Consider the following 23050-nt stretch of genomic DNA (forward strand, 5'->3'; position numbering starts at 1 on the left):
TTAATTGCCAATGTATTAATATTACATAAATCAATATATAATTTATATTAATCGATATACACTTGATATGTTAATCCAATTAAATATTGTAATAATATCATATTATTCTTTTAATAACTTTAATTTTAAGCGGCCATGTTTTGTCGATTGACTATTATAGTTAAAGTACTTTTCAAAGCTTAAAAATGATGATAAAGATAGGTAGGAGATAAGTGCATAATTTTTATGGAAGTAAACGTTTCATTGAATGAAATAATGTTACTTTCTTTCTTATAAAGTTTTCTCTTTAAAGTACAATTATTGACTGATTTATTTTTTCATCGCAACATTTGTACAATGAAGGCAAAATTAACTTTATTTCTCAATATAGATAAATTTGATTTGAGAAAATGACTTTTCTCCGATGGTATATCTAGAGATTAATTAGAGAGTTGTGATGAAAGATTGCAGCGTTTTCGAGATTACTTCAAATGAAATGTCAAGAAAACTGATGATGCAATTCCGTTCTTATGAACGATTCGCTCCTCATTACAACTTTCATTATACCTCATTATTGTCAAATCATATGTCAATTAGACGATTTACTATAATTGGCTACAAACGACAAAAAAAAAAAATATCCAACAGATAATCCAACCTGTTTGTTCATCGAAGATCGAGATAAAATTCATTTTGCATTATTAAAAATCTTCGCAAGACAAATGTGATATTAAAATATTTAATATATTATAGAAAATTTCTTTTTTATGATACCTAAATATATATATATATTTATATAAATCTAGAAATATATTTAAAAAATAAAATCCGTGCCATACAGAGGAGAGAAAGCTGAAATTTCTCTGATCCTAGTTGTATAATCGTAGAAGGATTGTTTCGCAAGCCACGTAATCCCTTCAAGATCTTTCGCGCAACCCTTTCACTGGCGGTTGAAGGTTAAATCGAACGAATCCGGAGGATCATTCGACACCCCGGTAATGAAAGAGAAAAAAGGCTCGTCCCTCGGGTCGTCGTCGTCCTCGGCCGGGCTTTACCGAGTACGGACTATAGACTCTCCTTACTCTGTGGCGCGCGGCTCCTCTCTCTCTCTCTCCATACCTTCTACTCCCGTGGTGGAGGCCACATACCTTCTTAGGATGCAGTGTAGACCTGTCCATTGGCTGGCAGACACCGGTCGGTTTTCTTTTCGGTTCGAGACGACGCCGAAGTCCGATGAGACCGAGAGGGTAGAGAGACACGCTCGCGCCAACTCGTCTTTTTAGTTACTTGTCTGCAAATGCGTCATGCGGATTCGACGCGGTTTCGCCGATACGTTTAAGTGAACATACACGTAGAGCAGTGCTCAGGAACATAGCACGTGCGGTGTCGTGACACGATGAGGTGATAAACTGTGTACTGTGCCAGCGCGCGGGATCTCGGAGCGATTTTGGAAGGTAAGTTCTATGAGTTAATAAAGAAGCTAAAATAGAGATGGAATCTTTGGATTCGTTGTCCTCAGTGGGCAGATGCTAATTGCCGAAAACGTTGACCCGGGTATTTACTTTCGGTTTGGAAAAAAAAACTGTTCAAATAATGAAGCCCGTGTTGACGGATCAGCGCTGGTTTTTGCAGCGTAGGTGTCAAAGAATGTTAAATGTCAATGTCCAAGATTCGTTCGTTCATCCCGAAACAATATAAAAATTGTTCAGCTGGATTTGTTACTTTAAAAAAAAATTCTTATTGTCTTTACTATATCAAAAAAAAAAGGAGGATGTTTATCGCTCCTTGTACCAGAATTCTTTCATCTTACCAAAATGATTTGCATATGATTTCCCATTTCTCTTAAATTTATTAATCACACTCTGCATAATTAGTACTATTTTTATTTGAATATTGAAAATTATTTTACAAATTTATTGCATAATAAAAAAGATGATATATGAGAAAAGAGGGAATTAATATCGGGCACTGGGTTTGAGTACAATATAAATCAATGTCCATGCAAATCGAGGAATCGAGGTCGTCGATTGAGGATATCGTCTTATTCCAACGATGTTTTCTCGGCGCAACGGTATCACCGTTTTCGTTCAGTATCCGTAGAACGGTGATAACTAAGACTAGATTAGAACCTGTCAGGAATTATCAAGTTTTCATAGTATTGCGTTTAACGAAACGATAAATCCAATCAATAGATTAAAAAGACTATTTTTTTATGTAACATCGTATCAATCATGCATCAAAATAACGCATAATGCATTAATTTATCGGTTATTGTATATTCGTGCATTAGCAAATTTTAATTTATGCTATGTTTGAATTTTCAAAACTTGATGGACGTATTGCAAAAATTTTTAATATATTGAAAAAGACAATTTAAAAAAAAATCTGCCAAAGCCAAGTAAATCTCCTCGAAATCCGGTCGTCTTTTGCGCCATTCCACCAAGAAACCAGTTCTAACCAGCGAGTTTGCGGCCTATTAAATTCTGATTTCAAGGGACCGATATCAAGTTTATGAAAAGCTGCGTAGACACGGATCTTTTGATTGTAATTTTTTTTTTTTTTTTGCGCGTGAGCTGCGTGACTTGCGGTTACAGAATAAATGATTTCCGGGGATTGTCGAAATTAATAATGAAAAAAGCAATATTTCATTCCCGCAAGTAATCGTATATTATATTAGCGAGAGATTTTTCATTTCTTTATGCGCATTAATTTTTGACGTATTTTGTAATAAATCAAAAGCTATAATTTATACTAGATATAAATCTTGAATTTTTAAAGAATTAAAAAAAATTTATGATAATATCTTTCGCTGAGAAGCATACTTGATGAAAGTGAAGACCTATAAGAAGATACGCGCGCGCGCGCAGCAGGATATTCCTTTTCTTCGTCATTCATCCTGACATCACCTGGTCACGCGGTGTCAAGATTCCAAGTGTGTAACGTAACGGAGACTAGAAGAAGAGGGGTGTAACGGTTTTTTCTTCCTCTCTCATTCCTTGCCCCTGTCTCTCTCTCTGTCTTCCCTGTTACTTGTCCTATTTTTTCTTTCTTTGTTTCTCTCTTCCCTGTTTTTTTAAAAATAGATCTATTTAAATTTTATTACATACGTAATTTTGATTATATAATTCCTGTGCTATTGTTCATATTTTCATGCGAACGAGAAACATGGGATAAATCAGATCCATTTTTTTGTGACTTGAAAAAAAATCATATAATTTAAAACTGTAAATTAAAACACTTAATAATTGCAATGTATCTACAATTGTGTGTGCTATTTGTTAAGGTATTCTTTTAAAAAACATCTTATTAAAAAAATTATTTAAATTATCGGAGGAAAGAAAAATTTGCAGATAAAAAAATATTTATTCCATAAAAGAAAATGTGCATTTTAATACATCAGATAGATCTGTTAAAACTATTCCAAAGAAATGATTAATACGCTGCACTTGTCATATATCTATTCATGGAGAAGTCTGCTTTATGTAACTTATTAAAATACCGAAGAAATTTCTCTGTGCTGAATAATCAATTTACAAGATTAACATTAATAAAATGATTACTAATATTCTCGAGAAATATATAATCTTCTGAAAAATGTATAAATAAAAATAAAGACATATAGATAATTGTAAATGTATGACAAATTTGTTTGTCATAAAATTATAATTATGAAGCTATAAGAAGGCGTAATTAAATGTGATCACGATATCACGGCAATTTTTTTGCAAGCGTTCATTTTATAAAACTTTGTAGTGCGAATCGTACATTGGTTTCTACTTCGCTGCACTTTGCTACTTACGGTCATAGAGCCATCATTCAATCTCTCGGTATCATTTTATACTTGACTGGCACTAACGGTCGTTTCTATTTAAAGTTCTCTACGTGTCGTAATTCGCGATGTACACGCGGTTATCGCCGTCACGGAGTTTTCACACCTCTCAGTTTTATGAATTACTCCAAATACGAAATGTCGGACAAGCCGACATTTGTTTTGAAATAATGCATTAAATCTCATTATGTAACATTGCACGTGATTCAAAATTGCGATTACAAAATCTCGTGATTCTCAATTACGAATCAGTCGCATAAGAAGTCTTGTTGGCTTGATGGATCTGTTTGATGAATAAGTCCACCTTGTCGTTAATCTACATGGATTATTTCTCACATTCAGCAATTAAAACTAATTGCGTTATGCATAGGAATCTCGGTTTTAGAATATGGTAATTTCTGATTTCTACTTTCGTTACACCTTGCTAACTACTATTACCTGATTTTCAATTTTATTTACTTAATGCAGAGATTGCAATCTATCTAAGCACGATATGAAGCAACAATGATGAAAGCTAAACGCAATTATGACGTCATTGAACAAAGCTTAAATCATAAAGAGGAAATATATATTAGAAAAAATGTTTTAATCTAAAAAAAGTATCCCGTCATTTAAAAATAATTATCGGATTTAAAATTCGATTACTAACATTTGCAGGTTTCTAGAAACCATTCATATACAATACATGCAATCATCGACACTATCATATCCGTTTAAAGTACTACTTTATTCTATTATGGACTCGCTTCTGCACGTTGCTTCGTAACGTATTTTTGCTGCGCAAGGTTGCATTTTGCAACACGCGGTTCTTCTCAACCGGCGCATAAATAGGGATTTGCGTTCGAGAACTGCCTGTAGGATATATGAGGGGAAGAGAGCCAAGTGCCGGCAACCGTAAATTTCCTTCCTTTGGCTCAATTGATAATTACTTCTTCTGGAGACGATCCCTGACGGCGGCTGCAGCCGGCTGAACGCGGAAGTCGAGGTTCACTCTGCACGCACGAAGGCGTCGAGGAAATGCAGAGCCATTACCCCACGCTGTATGTCATTGTTGCTCTTGCCCCAGCGTCATTTCTTCCTGCTGCCTAATGACATCGTGACGCGTCTTATCTGCCTAAGCGATATTAATGATAAAACGCGTCTCGCTCCGATGTTATTTCCTCGCGGATGCTGCGTGGAAGTATTAATTAATGGAACGAGTATATACAATTATCATAATCAAGAAAAGCGCTTGCTTTATTAATTCTGAATTTCCAAATCTAGTTAGTAGTTTATGCATGCATTATTTTAAAGCTACTTGAACATTGTTTTCAGACACTTATGTAAGATTATGTTATTATATTTTTATATTTCTCGAAGTTAAAAAGCTTTTCTTTTCTAAGATAAAGTTTCTATATATATATATATATATATTAATTTTCCTTCATAAAACAACACGCAAAAATAATTTTCTTCGCGTTTCTTCACTCGTCAGTCAGATTTCTTTGAGAAATAAAATACTGCTTTTCTCCTGTCCGGTATAAATATATGCAATTCGGTTTAGTCACATCGTCGTCGAGTCGTTTTCATATATAGACCGGGAACACGACGGCTTCTGTAAATTCCTAAAATAGAATCTGATTTCTAACGGCGTTTCACTCGAATGTGAGAAAGACATTCTGACGTGTTGCATCGGCTGGGTTGCGATTGCAAAGATTGTCGGAAGTATATACCGGTCGCGGTTCACCCGCACGCTGGACTTTTCTCTTTCGTAGACTAAAAAGAACGTAGTGGATAGTCGCATTTAAGCGGAAACACTTTGAAACTTGCATCCTACTCAAGCTATTGCCATTTCCGATCCGTATACGCTCGTCTGTATACGCATATTGTAGCTTTTCGAGTTATAGTTCGACGAATCCCGATACAACGATTTTACAGTATGTTCAATAATTTTAACTTAAGATAGACGTAGTGATTTTAATTTTATTTTTATTATTTAAATAAAATAAAAAATAGAATATAAAAATATGATTTTCTTGATCCTTCGATTTATATTCGAATAGTTAATTTAAATTAAAATTTATTTTATAATTTTCTTATGATTCTTTTATGTCTATTTTAAAAAAATTTTCATCATTTTTCATGAATTTGTAAACTGATTTACACTCTACTTACGGATTGTTTTTTCCATTATCATATCAGAACTGTTAACCCTTCGATAAAGCACGAGTCTATTGCAGGTGACAATGTGGACGATTTTGCTGTTACTAATCTCCACGTGGTCTTCGTCATGGAGTCAGGTGATAAACAGGGCGCCCCATTTCGTTCAAGGTGGGGATATGGCCAGGTTAGCCGTGTCGGAGGGCACACCGCCTGGTGCTCCCGTCTATACCCTTCAGGGAGAGGATCCTGAAGAATCTAAATTGCATTACTCGATCAGCGGCGAGTACTTTACCGTGAACAGAGAGACTGGTGTCGTGATTCTGAGGAAAGCTTTGGATAGGGAAGCGCAAGATCTCATCGAAGTCATTATTAGTATAACAGGTAGAATGATGATCGATTACATGAATATGTAATCTGTTATATGATATTCGTCATTTTATATATGCATCTCTTCTTCTTTCCAATTTTTGTATCAATATAAATAGTCTTATAAAGCAATGAAATTACTAAGATTTGTATAAATAATTAAAAAAAAAAATTAATAATATTTTAGGATCTCTTATGTTTTTTTTTTTTTTTTTAATACATATGTGCAATTAAATAATTAGGGTAAAATTAGGGTAAACTTATGCTCGTTTCAGATGAAGGTGTCGCTGGATCGGAACCCAACACGGTGTCTCTTCGTCGCGAAATAGCGGTGCTCGATGAAAACGATAATCCACCGGTGTATCATGACCGTCCGTACGCGACCAGAGTGCCGGAAAGCGCGCACGTGGGTGGCTTGTTGCTTCCTCCGAATACGATCATCATCACGGATCGAGATGGTGGTATCAATGCCGATGTCCACGTTCAGTGCGTTGCAGCATCGCGCGACGACGACGTTTGCGATGTCTTCGACGTCTCTACAGAAAAGGTATAATAAATAAATAAATATAATTAATTTTTACGAAAAAATGTAGAAAACAAAATAAGCAAATTGTTAAGAAAATTAAATTATTTTAATAAAATTAAAGATAATAATATATATGCATTTATATCTGTCTATTATATTTTTTTAGTTTATTTCTAAAATAATTTTTCATTTCAAACAGAAAAATTAATCAAATATACCGGTGTATCGAATATTATTGCCAATGGCTTCTTTCAGCTCGGCGAGGGGAAATACGATGTGCAGATCATGCTAGCAAAACCGTTAGATTATGAGAGGAGGAACTCATACTTGATTAATCTACTGGCTGTCGACGGAGCTAGCGATCCATTGAAAAGATTACAGGCTAGAGCAACCGTTGCCGTTGACGTTCTCGACGTTCAGGTAAATAGGTCTCGATCGTCACTGAAATAGCCGGTACATAATTGGCTATGGTCATACATTGAATAATAACGTCGTTTGCGATAAAATTAGCAGAGGATCATCAACTAGTTATTCAATTTCTGTCTGTCAGCGTGAATATTGTCAAGTGGAGATTTAGGTCACACCTCGCGAGTAACGATTAGAGTTTATTCGCGCTAAAGTAACGCGTCTCTCAGTTTTATTTCTGTGACACATTCTTCGCTCTATTCTTCGCTTATTAACCAGTTTTTTATCAATTCTTAAATTAAAAAAAAAATGTGTCAAATTCAATCTATAGATGTATAAGAAAAATAAATAAAGTTTAATTGATTATTAAATAGTATAAAATAAAACTGCGAGACTAATTATTTCAGCGATTATGACTTCATGCCAATTTCCACGATATAATAATGATGCTAAATTGACAGATGTTGCTAGATTTATAGAAACAAAATTTTCTCTTTGAAGCGTTATTATTATTCTTACTTATTCGGCAAAATTTGTCGGGCAGGATCAGCCACCCGTTTTCCTGAATGCGCCTTATAGCGCGGCGCTTCCGGAAAACACCCCAGCTAGTCATACGGTTCTGATAGTGCGAGCTCGCGACGGCGATACGGGCCAATCTAGGAATTTACTATTAACGTTGGAAGACGAGAATGCGGGCCACTTTGATCTCGAGATGTCCCATGACGGTGATGTGACCGTCGGCAAGCTGGTGACGACCAACGTGTCTCTCGATCGCGAGGATCCCAGGATCTTGCAAAACGGTGGTATCTACACTTTCCAAGTCAGAGCTACCGAGCTAATCAACAACGAGATACCAGCTGACACTGCGACGTCGATTGTCACGATCGTCGTCACGGACGTGGACGACCTCGTGCCCGTTTTTAATGAGGATTACTTCAGCATCAAGATCTCCGAGGACATCGGAAAGGACACTCCTCTACCAGGTCATTAAGTCGTCTAAAAATCATGTCGGTCTAATTAGTTAATAACGTCAAATGCTTGAAAAGAATTATCAATCTTTTGATATTTTTTCATTATCAATATGTTATTTTTTTCATTTATCGTTTATAAGACAGAAAAATTTGACGAAAATAAGATTTGAAATCTTTAATCTCCGTCTTTTTCAAAAGATCTTTCGTTTGACAACATCGTGATTAAGCAGGTTTGAATATGATCGTGAGTGACGGCGACGTGGGCGACAATGCAAAGTATTTCCTGGCATTGCGAGATGTACCGAGGTATTCTGGAATCAGCAAAGCATTCACTGTCAGTCCCGAAGAAGCTCAGGGTCGAGTACCGGTAGTGATCAAGGCTAAGGACGTCAACGTTCTCGACTACGATGTCGACGATCCCGCGAAAAGGGAGCTCGAGTTTGACGTCGTCGCGACTGTAGCGAGCGAAGTGGTCAGCACAATTTTATTTGCGATTTTTACAATTAGAACTTTTTTATATGACGTAGAATATATTTAATAAATTAGTAATTAATATTGTATAATATAAAAAAAGTTATCAAAAAATATTTTTTAAATAAATATTCTTCTTTCATTTTGACTGAAAATAATTAAGACTGCTATTTAGTGCAAAATATTTCGCCAATCATTTTGTTGAATACGGTTTTTACACAATTACGGTTTTTACAACTTTATGCCGCAGGTGGCAACTTCCAGGGTTCATATCCAGCTCTTAGATGCCAATGATCACAGCCCCGAGTTCTCTCAATCGGTCTACAAACTTTTAGTCTCAGAAGACGCGGAACCGGGAACTCGTTTCGGTGACGTTTACGCGAAGGATTACGATAGCGGTTCCTTCGGCGAATTAACATACACCCTGCGAGGTTTCGGCACAGACAAGTTCAGGACCGATCCGCAGATTGGCGGGATATTTGTGGCAAAAAAATTAGATTACGAGGCGCAAAAGTCCTATTCTTTGACAATGGAGGCGAAGGACGGCGGGGGTCGAGTATCCGCCGTCAATATCCTCATCGAGCTCGACGATGTTAACGACAACAAGCCGATATTCGAGCAAGCGGAGTATTCCAGGACGGTTCGCGAGGATGCTACTAGCTTCGACCCGCAAATGTTTGTCCGAGCGACCGACGTCGATGGGCCGATGCAGGGCAACGGAAGAATCTTGTACTCGATCAGCAAGCACAATAGTATGACAGACGACATCTTCAAGGTTCGTTATCGAAGTGTCTTTTATCAGAAATCAATTTATATATTTATAAATATATTTTATATTTGAAGCATTTAATAATAAAATTTTTCGTTCAAAGTAATATTTAATATTAAGTGTGATTGTTAAACTTCATAATAAATATAATAAAATATGATTTCAAATCATTTTTCTCCTTAAACGTTTATATTCTTTAACATGTTACAGATTAATTCCGATACGGGTGAAGTGACTATATCAAAGCCGGTTCGTTCCGGTGACACCGAAAGGGGCATTTATGAATTAATAATACAAGCGACGGATGTCGGAGCACCACCGTTGCATTCCGAGGCAAAGCTATTCGTTCGCGTTGGTGTTCCCGGGAATCAGAAACCCATTTTCCGAGGAAACTACAAGTCAAACTTACCAGGTCCCAGTACTTACCGTGCGAGGCTTTTGGAAAACGCGTCTCCCGGAACGGAAGTCATTCGAGTAGTTGCGAATGATCCCGATGGAAGAGACAATTTGTTGCAATATTACATCGCGTCCGGTTCTAAAGATAACTTTGTCATCGATTCTAGGTGTGATATAAATTTGATTGGATGATCCAAGTATTACATGATGCTCATTTAATTTTTTTTTTTTTTTTTTTTGCATTTTTGCCGCTATATTTCAATTCGCAAGATTTAACAAAATACAATGAGATGAAAGTCGATATCAGTAGCTAATAAAATTTTGATTGGCTAGTTCTGGCATTATAACTGTGTCACCTGACGCTCGTTTGGATTTGGAGACCGGTGGTGAAAAATACGAGGTCATCGTATACGCTGTTGATTCTGGTACACCTGTCAAGGAAACTGCCACTACTACAGTGACAGTGAACATTATAGATGTGAATAATAAACCACCGACGTTCAACGAATCGACATATTTGATTTATGTTTCGGAACGTGCAAGTATCGGTAAGTTATTAATAATTAACATTTTTTAAACTTTTATTATTATTTATTTATCTAATAATAGCCGTCATAAATATCTAAGTCCTCATTAAAATTGAGACTGGAGATTTTGAAACATTTTTTATTTAATTATTAAGATATATAAGAGTTTTTAAAGATTATTATTTACGTCAAGGAATAGATTATAAGTTTACGCATTAATTTAATTTGAAATTCTGACATTTTATATATTTGTTGCCTGTGGCTATTTTGTTGTTTTATAAAAAAATTTTTACATGCAGGTGAGCCCGTGCTAAAGGTAGTGGCTACTGATCCCGACACGGACGCAAATTTGGAGTATTCTCTAGTGGAACCGATAAGAGCTGTCGATAAGACCGGCGTGGCCTTGAAAAGTACAATTTCTTACGATTACAAAACGGCATTTCGTATAAATTCCACCACCGGTTTAATAACCGTTAACCGGATGTTGGATTATCAAGTGGCCGCCGTTGTAATTTTAACGGTGCAGGCGCGGGATTTAAACGCCGTCGTTAATAAAGACGAACAAGATGCAAAGGTGGAAGTGACAATTTACATTCAAGCTTACAGCGACGACAATCCAACATTTACGAATCCTGGATGGTCGCCGAATAATCCGACGATAAAGATCACGGTTCCAGAGGAGCAACCTTTGGGCACGACACTGTTAATGTTATCAGCGAAAGAGCCGACGACCGGATATCCAGTTCAGAGGTTCGAATTGGTAAGAGAAGACGATGACGAAGGTTACGTTAATGTTGGCGTTCAGAGTGGCAATGTTGTGCTGAGTAAGAGGCTGGATTACGAAGCATTAAACCAGAAAGTGAGAAATATTATAATTTAAACAATATTAATTATTTTATTAAATAGAGAAACTATAAAAGTGAAAAACTTTTTGCAATAAAAAAATTGTGAAAATTGAAATAAATTACCAATAATCAAAATTAAAATTTTGCTCTCGTTTCCAGTCTATTCGCTTCAAAGTGCGAGCACTCGCTAGAGACTACGATATAACGCGAAAGATGTCGGAGGCCAACGTGATCGTCGAGATCCACGATACTAACGATAACAATCCAGTTTTCAGTCAAAAGGATTATAAAATTTCTGTATTGGAATCGGCGAGGCCTTCGAAAATCGTGCTGAATGTAAAAGCGACGGATTTAGATAGCTCTGACACCGAGCAGGAAATTCAAAGAGGATACGGCGAAGTCAGATACTCCTTGACGGGTGAAAATGCTAATCTTTTCGAGGTGGATCCCATAACCGGTAATATCCAGGTAAAAATCTTCCAATTATTTTCGATAATTATCTAATTTAAATTTTACAATATAAAACATGAAAGAGAATAGTAATATCCGAATATATCCGAAAGATATTATACTCATTAAAAAATATTCTAATCTAAAAATTAACATTTAAGATTTAAAAAAACTAAAATATATCTAAAAGGCACTTCAATTTGTTAGATATTATTGTTAGATATTATTTGTTAGATATTATCCGTTAGATACGCGTCTTAAATGATTTTTGTATTCCGCGTTATCGGAATAAAAAATAAAATGTATAATTTATAGATCGCCGTGAACACGACCCTCGACAGAGAGAGACAATCGGTACTGCGTTTTTACGTCGTGGCTTCGGACATGCCGCAGGGAGGAGCCGAGCAACGAAGCAGTCGAGCCTTAGTAACGATCGATGTTCTTGATGTGAATGATAACGCTCCTAGCTTCGAACAGGAATCGTACACCGCGGTGATACCGGAAAATGCACCGGTGAAAATCAGCGTGGTGAATATCACGGCTACCGATCCGGATGAAGGCGAAGGTGGCATGACTTATTTTGAGATTATCGACGAAGGTGAAGCCAATGGTAAGATTAAATAAAAGAAGCGTGATGTTAATTTAAAAAAAATATTTTTCCAAAATATGTAAACAGATAAAATATGTATGATTAAGAAATAAAGCTATTTGAATAATTTTTTTTCGAGAAACTCATACGATATATAAAAAAGAAAATTAATCGTAAAATAATTTTTCTGTGCATAAGAAATATTAAATACAATATATTAATATCTCTTAGATATAAAAAAATTACAAAGCAAGATTTTTACAATTTCAAAGGAGACATAGCAGTTTCGGAATAATTCAAAATATTCATTGCGAATTGCGTTGGTCGTTTTCAGGACTATTCGAGATAAATCACACGACCGGCGAAATTTACTCAGCGCGAGCATTGACAGGCAAAGGAAGAACCGAACCGTACAATATGCGAGTGCGAGCGCAGGATGGCGGAGATCCGGCTCTGTATTCGGACGTGAATCTCATCCTGTATATCGGCGACGTAGTGAGCAACGACGGCGTACCGCTGTTTATCCGGCCGACGTTAGAAGAGATAGCCTACATCGCGGAAAACTCCACGATTGGCAGTCCGGTTTTCCAAGTGGTGGCATCCGATCCCGATGATCCAAATCTGCCGAACGGCAGGATCACCTTCCGCTTCTTGGAAGACGGCAATTTCGGCAAAGACGCGAGCGCATTTAAAATCAACAGCGATACCGGGCTGATCAGCACGCGGAAGCTACTCGATCGAGAGACCAAGGATAGCTACACATTGATCCTGGTCGCTCAAGATCTTGGCGAGCCACCGCAACAGGCGACCAGAGTGCTCCAGGTGATCGTGAACGACATCGACGATCATAAGCCGCACTTTAAGCGCAATCTTGACAGTCCGCCGATCGAGTTGAGCGTTCCGGAAGAAATGCCGGTGGGTACCAAGGTCGGCGTGATCGAAGCGATCGATGAAGACATCGGTGAAAACGGGATGATCGATTACGAGATCGTGTACGGGAACGAAGCGAGATTCTTCGTGATGGAGCGGCTGGAGAATAACTCCGCCGTTATCAAATCGAACGGTCGTCTCGATCGAGAAACCACTGAGCTTCATCTATTGACCGTTAAATGTTTCAAGTATTCTTCGAAAAAATTAGACGTGGTGCCGAAACCGTACAACAGACAGGATCCTTCCGAGAGACAGGTTCTTGTCAGAGTACTAGACGTCGATGATAATAAGCCGCGTTTCAAAAAAGACAACGTGACCTTAGGAGTTCGCTTGAATGTACCCATCGACACGAGTCTGATCACTCTGGAAGCTTATGACGCTGATTCCGGTGCGTTGCCCGTTAATTATAACATGAGCAAGATCTCCTTTACGTCTCTGGTCGATCCCGCCATGTCGCAGAAAGAAATTCCGTCGCAATTATCCTTAAACGCGCGCAGCGGCGAACTCAGGACGACAGGATCTATGGCGGGATACGCAGACGGGTTCATGGAGATGATCGTATCAGCCAACAATTCGGTGACGCCAGGACGTGAGACCAACATCACCGTGCGAATCTTTTTACTGCGCGACCGCGACATGTTGAAGTTCGTGTTCTCGAAGCCGCCGGTCGAGGTCAGGAAAACGCTCGAGGATTTTGAGAAAGCAGTCCAGCAAGCTCTTTCGCTACCTATCAGCGTCAATGTCTACGATACGCAGTTTTATTCGAAAGATGACAACTCCCTGGACTTTTCGTCGACCAGCTCATGCTTTCAGATGGTCGGTAAGGAATCTTATGACCTGAACGAAATGCGGGCGCTGCTGACCGATCCAAAGAATCAAGAATTAAAGAAAGTGTATAAGACTTATCACGTGGAGAAAGTACAGCGTTGCGCCGCTGTAGTGGCACGAGCCGACGCCTCCATGACTCAGATATGGGTCCTGGCAATTGCGGTCCTCGTCGGAATTGCGACCATAATCTCAAGCTGCACGTTGTGCTGCATGTACTCGAAGTAAGTGTTAGCGATAAAAAAATTTTAAGTTATTAATAATAAAATTTATGTATTATCAGCAAATCTCTAAATTAAAGCTACGTAAAAGTTATTTATTTTTATACGCATTTTGCTTTTATCATTATCGATTTTTGATAAATTTAATTTTCTGTAATATTGCAATAACATGTTAACGCTATATGTATGTAAGTAAATATAATAACAAGGTTCTAAATTGGTCAAAGTCAATGATAAAAAGGCTAATAAGAGCCAAACGCGTAATGAAGGCGCAAATAAAATTTAATAAAATTCTAGTTAATTATAAGCGTTGATTTATTATACGTTTCAATCCACTTCGAACCATCTTCGATAAATTATTACAAAAGTTTTAAAAAACTTTTGTAATAACTTATCGAAGATGGTCCGAAGTGGAAACGTATAATAAATCAACGCTTATAATTAACTAGAATTTTATTAAATTTTATTTGCGCCTTCATTACGCGTCTGACTCTTATTAGCCTTTTTATATCATTAGCTATATATATGTGTGTATTGGTAGTGCAATATTTATAGCATAGAGAAGCTATATAACATTTCTTTCAAATTTTATATCAAGTAATAATTTATTTTTATTTCTTTATTACTTAATATTCTCTGACATCCCAGAATAATTTATCGTCGGTTGAAATATGCTTGGTAGTAAACACGTTAAGGTCGCCTACACACTATCTTTTGTTACACACTTTAACGCAGTTTAGAAAGGAGGTCGCGGAACGTAAATGTCGCAATTCGTGTTTCTCTTTCAGGTATAAGCGGCAAGTAAAACACGCACGTTTGCGCGATCAGCCGCGACCGCCTCTTAGTTACGTGTCTTCCGGGCCTGCCATGGTCAGTGCTGGGTCTCACACGACTTTGGGCCAGGGTACCATGGTCACGCTGGGCCAACACGAGGGCCCGTACGAATGGGGCGCCGACACAACGTTATATCATCCGAGCACGCTAGGTTCAAGAACATGAGGAATTCAGAAAGATTTAAGTTACATCGATTTTTTCTTAGATAAAAATTTTTTTAATTGACTATTAGTATAAATCGTTTATTATTTAAACGATCAATTTAAACAATTTTATATGCAAGAAACAAAATACTCGCAATAGAAAATTATTTCACAATTAATTAAAAATTAAACGATCAAAATTCATTTTTGTTGAATTTTTATAGAAATATTAATTCGGATATTCTTATTAAAATATTTAAAATAAAAAAGAAATGTCTGTGAAATTGTCACTAAGAAAAAATCAATTAAAAATTTTCTTAAAAGTTGTGGTTCCTAAACTTTTTCGTCATGCAACATGTACCATATATGATCGTAGTGGCTTTTTCGAGATGACGATAATGTGTTCGTTTGAAAAATGCATTGAAAGATAAAAAACTGTTAAAACAATATATAAATTACAAACTTGCAATTAAAAACAACTAGTTGAATAAACTATTGAACAAGCAAATAAATTGATGGTGCTATATTTGTAATGTAAAAAGTGAATCTTATTATTTTTGTAAGTAACTTTAAGTAAAACTACTAACCACGCGAGATTGTATATTTCATACTCAAGCGTTATACTTGTGGTGTTAAAAAACCGCGAGTGTTCTCTCTCTCTGTTGTAATATAATATCATATTTAAAATAAAATAAAATTGTACATTTTATCATATTTATAATTGACAATATATGCATTTTTAAGTTTGTATAATTTAATTTTAATTTTTTCTACGATTCTGTGTTTTAATGTTTGATGAAAGAATACGTATCTACTTATATGTATATATCTACAATTATAACAAATAATATATAAATATGTCATATTTTCTTTTAATTACATACTTAATATATTGATCTTTTAAAATAAATATATATGTCAGATTAATTATCTCAAATTAATTAAAACTTCTTAAAGATTTGCCATAATGTAATTCATGCAAAACATCTTTTTTTTATTATTTCGTATTACAACTAAAGTTTTCCAGTTGTTTTAGCAATTTTGTACTCATAAATGTAAATTATATATTCAGTATTGTAGGATCTATGAAGTAATCTTTTGGAAGCAACAAATATCTCTCGATCGTCCTCGCTAAAAATTATTAAAGATTTGATCTCGGAATGCCTTTAACGAAAATGTCAAGGCAAAGAAGCAGTTCGGATTCGAGCGGATTATAAACATGGTATTAAAATTTTTGTCCGGTTACGTGATAGTACATTGACATCATTTTTTCTCCATGAATGTTCAATAAAATAGAGATGAATTCTTGTTTCTGTAATTAATGAAAATTTGTCGCGGTTTTACGATTATTTATTGAATCTAATCGAAATTTTCATTCTGACTTATAAGTACTTACTTGTAAATATAAATAGCTTCATTATAAATTTATAACTTTTTGTTCTTTCTGGCGTCTGCGAAATATTCTCTAAATTAATAATATAGAACATATAACATTTACACAAAGTTTTGAAATAAATACCGATAAAAATAATTAAGATTAAAAAAAGAGAAATATATATTTCATCAAACAAGATACGAGAACAATTGTATTATATATAAAAATATTTTTGATCATCCAAATAAAATAGAATAACGTAAAGTATCTTTCGTTTTTTTTTTCTGTGACATCAGAATAGAACATTAAGTATCAAAGAGTATTTGATAAAACACTTCAACTCTCAATTTTCTCAATTCTCAGCTTGCTTTCAATTCAATCTCATGGTAAAAAAATCGTGAAACATTAAAATTCTTTGGTAGTATCGATATCTTTTGAAAGATCGATGCTTTTGTCCTCGTTGGTCCTCGAGCTGTCAATTACCGTTGCATTATCGCAATTGGCAAAATTTTTCTCCGTACTCATTATCATTTTCTGTGCATTTATTTCATATTTCTCCGTGCTGGCATAATCCTCATCTAGGCTTAATTTATGATTGGAAAGCACGGTAGTATCCCCAACAATACTATCATCATTATCCAGATCTGAATAGATTTCTGAATCGTTATATAACATAAGTTCTCCGTTCTTTTCACGCTTAGTATCCTCCAGATTCATTTCGTGGTATCGCGTTATCGGCGTACTAGTCGTTTCTGAGTTTTGATTTTTCTCGAGCTTCGATTCCTCGATCGCGGAATGATCGGTCAAATGTTTGGCAATCGATTCTAAGGGAGACATTAGCTTCTTAGCGAACTGCTGCCGCTCCTGAGTTCCCATCAATTCTGAACGATGAATGATATCGTGTCTAAAAATTAAATTCGCAATAATTGTGCATCTTCTCTCTTTAATTTTTCAACGCTAAATATAAGGATAGAAAATATACAAAGCGATTATTAATTTATGGCTGTCATTGACAGGAGACGGATTAAAAGTATCGATTTTTCAAAGCGAATTCAATTGACAGCGAAATGAAAATCGGAAAGAAAATTAAAATCGTTAAGAATCTATACCTGTTGAGTTTACTCCTCTTTCGAGGATACAGATTCAGATGAAATATCATTTGCTGCTTTTCCTCCTCTTCCGATAAAGTCGTAGGACTGGGTATAGCTATAAGTGGGATCGGTTGCGGGGACGATGCGTGAAATTTCGGCATACGATTATACTGAAGGGGTCTCCTAGAATCGTAATCGTCCGTAGATTCTTGCGGTCTCGGCCACGATGTCTTCTTATTCTGCTCCATGATATCAGTGATGGGATAAATGTCGAGCATCACACTGAACGGCTTTGGCTTTCGGCTCTTCGCGAAAGTGTTTGTCGAGTAGGAACCGAGACTTTCGTACTGCGGTTCCGTTATGATCGGTTTGTTGTAACTGAATATAGGTCGAGAATATAAAGAATCATAATAAGGGCTGAAACGATGTACTCCGATCGGTGAAAATCTAAGAGAGAATCATTCGATTATAATATAAGTTCGATAAATAGACTTTTTATATTAATTAATAATTAATTTAATAATTTTTTAACTTTTTAGAAAACGTATTTATAATATTTTATATTATAATTTATAATCTACACGACAATACACTGCTATTATAATTCAATTAATATATAATATTTTAATTATATATCATAATTTTTTTTTATATTATAAGCTAAAAGATAAATTTAACGATTTATTTCTGATAATTTTAGCCATTTTTCTCTTCGCGTGTTATAATATATTAATTTTAAACACAATTACAAACCTCACGTTAGATGTGGCTAAGAGATTAACATCCGCCGGGTGTTTCGGTTTGTATTGATAAAATGGGTCGTTATGGTGCTGCGATTTGATCGAATAAGATGGCATCTCTTCACTTTCGGATTTATCGTTATTGGACATCATTTCCCCCATAGTAGGGATGAAATCGTATTTTTTCGGATTCACGTATACGCCGGTGAATTTGATGCCGCGATTCGGTATCTCGGCATTGTTCGTCAGGTACTTGATGATGTCCTGTATGTTCCTGGACGAATGCGGGTATCGATATTGCGTCAACTGCGGATATCTCGGACGTTTAAATGATGTCGGATGCGGCGTCTTGAATTCCCAGTGAAACGGTATCGGTCGAGTCTCCTCTGTGTTCATGTCTTCGTCCAAATCTGGATGTTTATATCTAGCGAAATGATAAGGAGCTATCGTCTCACATTCCAATCGAAAAAGATTATCCGAGATATTATGTAAAATCTCGCGATACTATTGAGTTCCTTTTACACATGATACGTGATGAAATACAAACGTAATATAAATGGCGTTATCAATTATGCATTAACTATGCAGTTTAAAAAAAGTGATTTATCGCGCGCAATTACGTAATGTTACCTAACGTAGAAAGTATTCCTTGCAATGAGAAAGGATGTCGATAGCGTATCGGAGATTATCATTTTCAATAATATTAATGAAAGAAGAGATACGTCAATGAACGTATGCGCGAGATACGTTAATTTTTCAAATGTCGTAACATCGCGCTAAATTGGCTTTCATCATTCATCGGCCGCCATTTAAATCAGAAACATCTTCGGCTCTTGATATTTGTTTCTTTTGACAAACGATGATCGGAGAAATCGAATGTGCTATTTAAGATAATCAGGTGTCGATCAGGTGTAATGTGTCCGTTTACCTTTGTCTCACTCGATAAACGATCGCATGGTTGTCGAACAATTGTTTGGCCTCGGCTTCCTCGTTTTCCCTGTCATCTTCAACAGACTTCAGCACTCTCTTCCGGTGCTTAAAGTTATGTAGATTCTGCGCTCTCATCTCCGGCCCACCCATAGTCTCGTCCATCATTACATCACTCGTTGCATTTCTTTGCATGAAATCGTCATACTTCTCGTCATCCGAACGATCTTCCATATAAAGGGTGTCCGTTTGACGAACCATAGCTTCGGATAGGATCGTGGAATTCGCAGACTTTTTCATAAAATTAGGTGACTTTTTGAGAGCATTCTGCAGTATATATATATGCTTCGTTTCCTGATTGATTTTACTGTTTCCCGATGTGACGGATGTAAAATCGTACATAAATATCACCACCTACAGTGGTATTAAAATAATTTAAGTCGAATTACTTGTACGTAACATTTATAGCATTTGATAATAAATAGCAAATTATGAAACTTAGGAAGAAAAAAATTCTTAAATACAATATTTAATAATATTGTAGATAATGAGAATACGTTAATAAAATCAAAATTGGGATTTTTTTATAATATTAGAAAAATATTATAAAGAAAATTGGGTAAACATTTTATAAATTTTCTATGATACTTTAGTGTACCAGGAATTGACATTGAGCTACTTTCTAACGAGAGTAACGTACAATGCCAACTCTTATTAATAAAATATCACGATATCTACCTCGATCTAATCAAGGAAAATGAAGGAGCATAAATAGCGATGAATCGGGAGATTAAATGAGTAACAATTAATAGATTCGCGAACGATGTTTGTCGAGCTTCTGAAGCAATAAATAGTAATTAACCGTCTTCCAAAGTAGCGGATGCTACTATTAATCCGTACGCGAAACATAGTTAACGCTCTATATGCGAGGAACGCAGAAATTCTTATTCGCTTGGCTCGCCATGCATGTTAGGGATACTCAAAGATTCGCGGTGAAATTATAATTCCATACACGCCTCCGACATTAATCACCGGAGAAAACGTGCGAAATGTAATTATGTCTATTGTTACTGACGAGTGTGGAAGAAACCAACGAAAAACTTCACTCCGTTTAATTATCATGTCTCTCTGACGCTTACAACGAAATCGTGCGAAATGGGATGCATCATTTTGAGGACATTTTGTCGTGCAAGATCATTGTTCGTGTACGAACACATAAAAATGTATAAGAAAATGTTTGATCAAGATCGTGCACAAAGATAAATAATTTTAGGTATCGCATCAAGTAAAATGCATATTTTATATTCTTAATTTTGGAAGTCTAATGAGACTTTAGCAAGTTATTTATAACACGGTATCAATAGTTCTTTATCGCGTAGGATCATTGTCATTGATTTGCCATGACAAGTATGATTGTGAAGTTCCATGTTCACGTTATGAGAAATAAAAAATATCCATTGTTAAAATATATAAGAAGATATCTAGCTAAGTACTCGTCACTTTCAAATTATTCGTTGTGAGATTATTATGACGTTTATATATAATACCTATATATAATTATTAACATAATTGATTATTAAAATTTCAATTTGTATAACGTATAATTTTATAATAGAATTAGTACAATTATATAAATCAGGAATTTAAAATAACGCTAATTTTATTTTTATTATAAATATAAAAAATAATCACAATAAAATTATAAAAATGTTAAAAAGAATAAGCTAATTTATGCGTTTTCCATTCTTCCTGATACTTTCTCGAATATTTGCGATTAGATTTATCGTACAAACTGAATTAAGTAACTTAATTCTTGATAATATTAATTAATGGCACGCTTTGAAATATGAATAAATAATATTAGCATAATATTAATTTAATTTTTAATTTACATGCTCTTTTTTAGGTTTCTTGTGCTCTCTGTAAAATATTTCTTAACGACAAGATAAATGATATTAATTTATGATATTTGTAATTCAGTTCTCTCGATCACTCACCAATATTACTGTTACCACTATCATAACTCCAATCGCAAATTTCCTCGCGATTAGACCGTAACGATTCCTGTTGTATCGATCACTGCGATCAGAATAGAGCCCTAGCTCGGACGTACTTATGGCGGATCTCCTACCGGTTTCAAGCATCGCCTTCTGAGAGGTCTGGCGACTGGTGTCCTTTATGATTACACATTGACGATACTGGATATCCTTAACTAAGTCAGCTTACCGTTGACATGCTCGACGAGCCTCGCTGGGATCCGTCGATCCGTTTCACCTCGTTATTATCATCAAATATGATCGCGAATGATCGATGAGCGTTCTTTGGTAATAATTATTTTGACAAACAAAAAGAGACTTACTCTTAGCTTGATGGTAGTCTATATATGAAGCACGTAAGTGGAGTTGCTATCTCGGTGTTTCCCACGCAACTAACGATCGTACATTTCTCGGCTCGCAGTTTTCATTAGATTCCATCAGCAGCGTAGAGATTTCCTTTGTTCGTGGGGGAGGCTTGTTACGGTAAGTAAAAGGTGGGTGGTTATGGGCTACTTATTTCGAAGCCAGACTCGAGTGCTAAGACATTGCACGACACGCGGGGAAAATCTCTCACCGTTCTGGTGCTTGACCCGCTAAATACGCTTCTAAAATTCTAGTTTCATTCGCTCCTATGTCAAACACTGCGATTTCTTGTTCGTCATGTGCACTTTGTCACATCAAGTGCCTATACATGTATCAAGATTAATAGAAAGCTGTTTAAAGAAAGAAATGTGAGATAACATGTTGAATTATACAAAGCCGGTTATAGAGAAATCTACCGTTAAATATTGTAAGCTATATAAATAAAAATTAATATTAATAATTGTTATAATTGTTTCTTCATAATCCTGACTTATTAAAATATTATATCTTGTAAAGGATATAAGAACTTGTATGTATGCTTGTCATATATATATACATATTTAGAATACAAATATTTTTTAAATTAATAAAATATGTTTTAAAAAGTACACAGAGGATATGTTATATATTAATTTTTTTAATGTATTTAAGAAATAATATATAATTGCAATATTAAAAAGAAAATGTTTATTATTATGAGAGGTTGCTTCTAATTATGAAGTGCGAATAGTTTCCACTAATTAGAGCAATTAAATCAATTTTATATATGAACACGTTATATATTACATGCATTGTTGAATTCAATAATAAATTTAATATGCATAATTGCTAGAAATTCCTTTTGATTTCAGCGTATATATATATATATTAACTTGATGCAATTAGCATATAATGTTATAACGAATAAATTTAACAATTTTAGCGAATATATTTTTTTTATTGGACATATATTATACTAAAAGAATATTACTATTTATAAAACATAAAAAATATATTATATAAAGTTATAAATAAATATATATATATATATATATATATATATATATATATATATATATGTATACAAATATGATTTATTATTTTAAAATAAAACTTTTTGATTGTATTAGTTTTCATTACTTATTAAAAGAATACTTCGAAACTTAAATTATCGATATAACCGAGTTTTATTTGCATTTGATTCTTATATATAACGCACTATTAAATTCTAAATATCTTTTAAGGCAAAAAAATATTAGCGGTATTTTTATAAAACCTTTTATTCTCTTTTTCCATATTCGTCACACACACATATAAAAAG

General features: G+C 35.1%; 2 protein-coding genes across 2 annotated transcripts; one reads left to right on the forward strand and one right to left on the reverse strand.

Moving 5' to 3' along the window:
• Window positions 1–1133: 1133 nt before the first annotated feature.
• Cad74a (cadherin 74A) lies at window positions 1134–15993 on the forward strand. Its single transcript, XM_070293498.1, has 14 exons — window positions 1134–1433; window positions 6028–6331; window positions 6592–6863; window positions 7098–7262; window positions 7792–8230; window positions 8449–8690; window positions 8940–9464; window positions 9669–10021; window positions 10188–10402; window positions 10681–11240; window positions 11386–11694; window positions 11992–12286; window positions 12600–14244; window positions 15030–15993. The coding sequence occupies exons 2-14, from the start codon at window positions 6034–6036 to the stop codon at window positions 15238–15240; spliced, it is 5529 nt and encodes a 1842-aa protein (XP_070149599.1). The 5' UTR covers window positions 1134–1433; window positions 6028–6033; the 3' UTR covers window positions 15241–15993.
• A 1005-nt stretch (window positions 15994–16998) lies between these two features.
• Window positions 16999–21586, reverse strand: LOC138939012 (uncharacterized). The gene is made up of 6 exons (XM_070306459.1): window positions 21578–21586; window positions 21349–21525; window positions 19353–19765; window positions 18438–18848; window positions 17703–18131; window positions 16999–17497 (listed from the first exon to the last, which is right to left on the reverse strand). The coding sequence occupies exons 1-6, from the start codon at window positions 21584–21586 to the stop codon at window positions 16999–17001; spliced, it is 1938 nt and encodes a 645-aa protein (XP_070162560.1).
• Between the last annotated feature and the right edge of the window lie 1464 nt (window positions 21587–23050).

This window comes from Polyergus mexicanus, unplaced genomic scaffold (assembly GCF_030449975.1).
Source record: "Polyergus mexicanus isolate NDT 795.1 unplaced genomic scaffold, iyPolMexi1.0 SCAF_1, whole genome shotgun sequence".
Taxonomy (NCBI): domain Eukaryota; kingdom Metazoa; phylum Arthropoda; class Insecta; order Hymenoptera; family Formicidae; genus Polyergus; species Polyergus mexicanus.

What these genes read in the sequence shown, in the direction of transcription:
- Cad74a (XM_070293498.1), top strand. Translation starts at nt 6,034, where the DNA reads ATGTGGACGATTTTGCTGTTACTAATCTCCACGTGGTCTTCGTCATGG. An exon ending in TGACAGACGACATCTTCAAG is followed by an intron (nt 9,465 to 9,668) that starts GTTCGTTATCGA and finishes AACATGTTACAG; the next exon opens with ATTAATTCCGATACGGGTGA. An exon ending in CGACGAAGGTGAAGCCAATG is followed by an intron (nt 12,287 to 12,599) that starts GTAAGATTAAAT and finishes GGTCGTTTTCAG; the next exon opens with GACTATTCGAGATAAATCAC.
- LOC138939012 (XM_070306459.1), bottom strand. An exon ending in GTTTATCGAGTGAGACAAAG is followed by an intron (nt 18,849 to 19,352) that starts GTAAACGGACAC and finishes TCATTTCGCTAG; the next exon opens with ATATAAACATCCAGATTTGG. An exon ending in TTAGCCACATCTAACGTGAG is followed by an intron (nt 18,132 to 18,437) that starts GTTTGTAATTGT and finishes ATTCTCTCTTAG; the next exon opens with ATTTTCACCGATCGGAGTAC.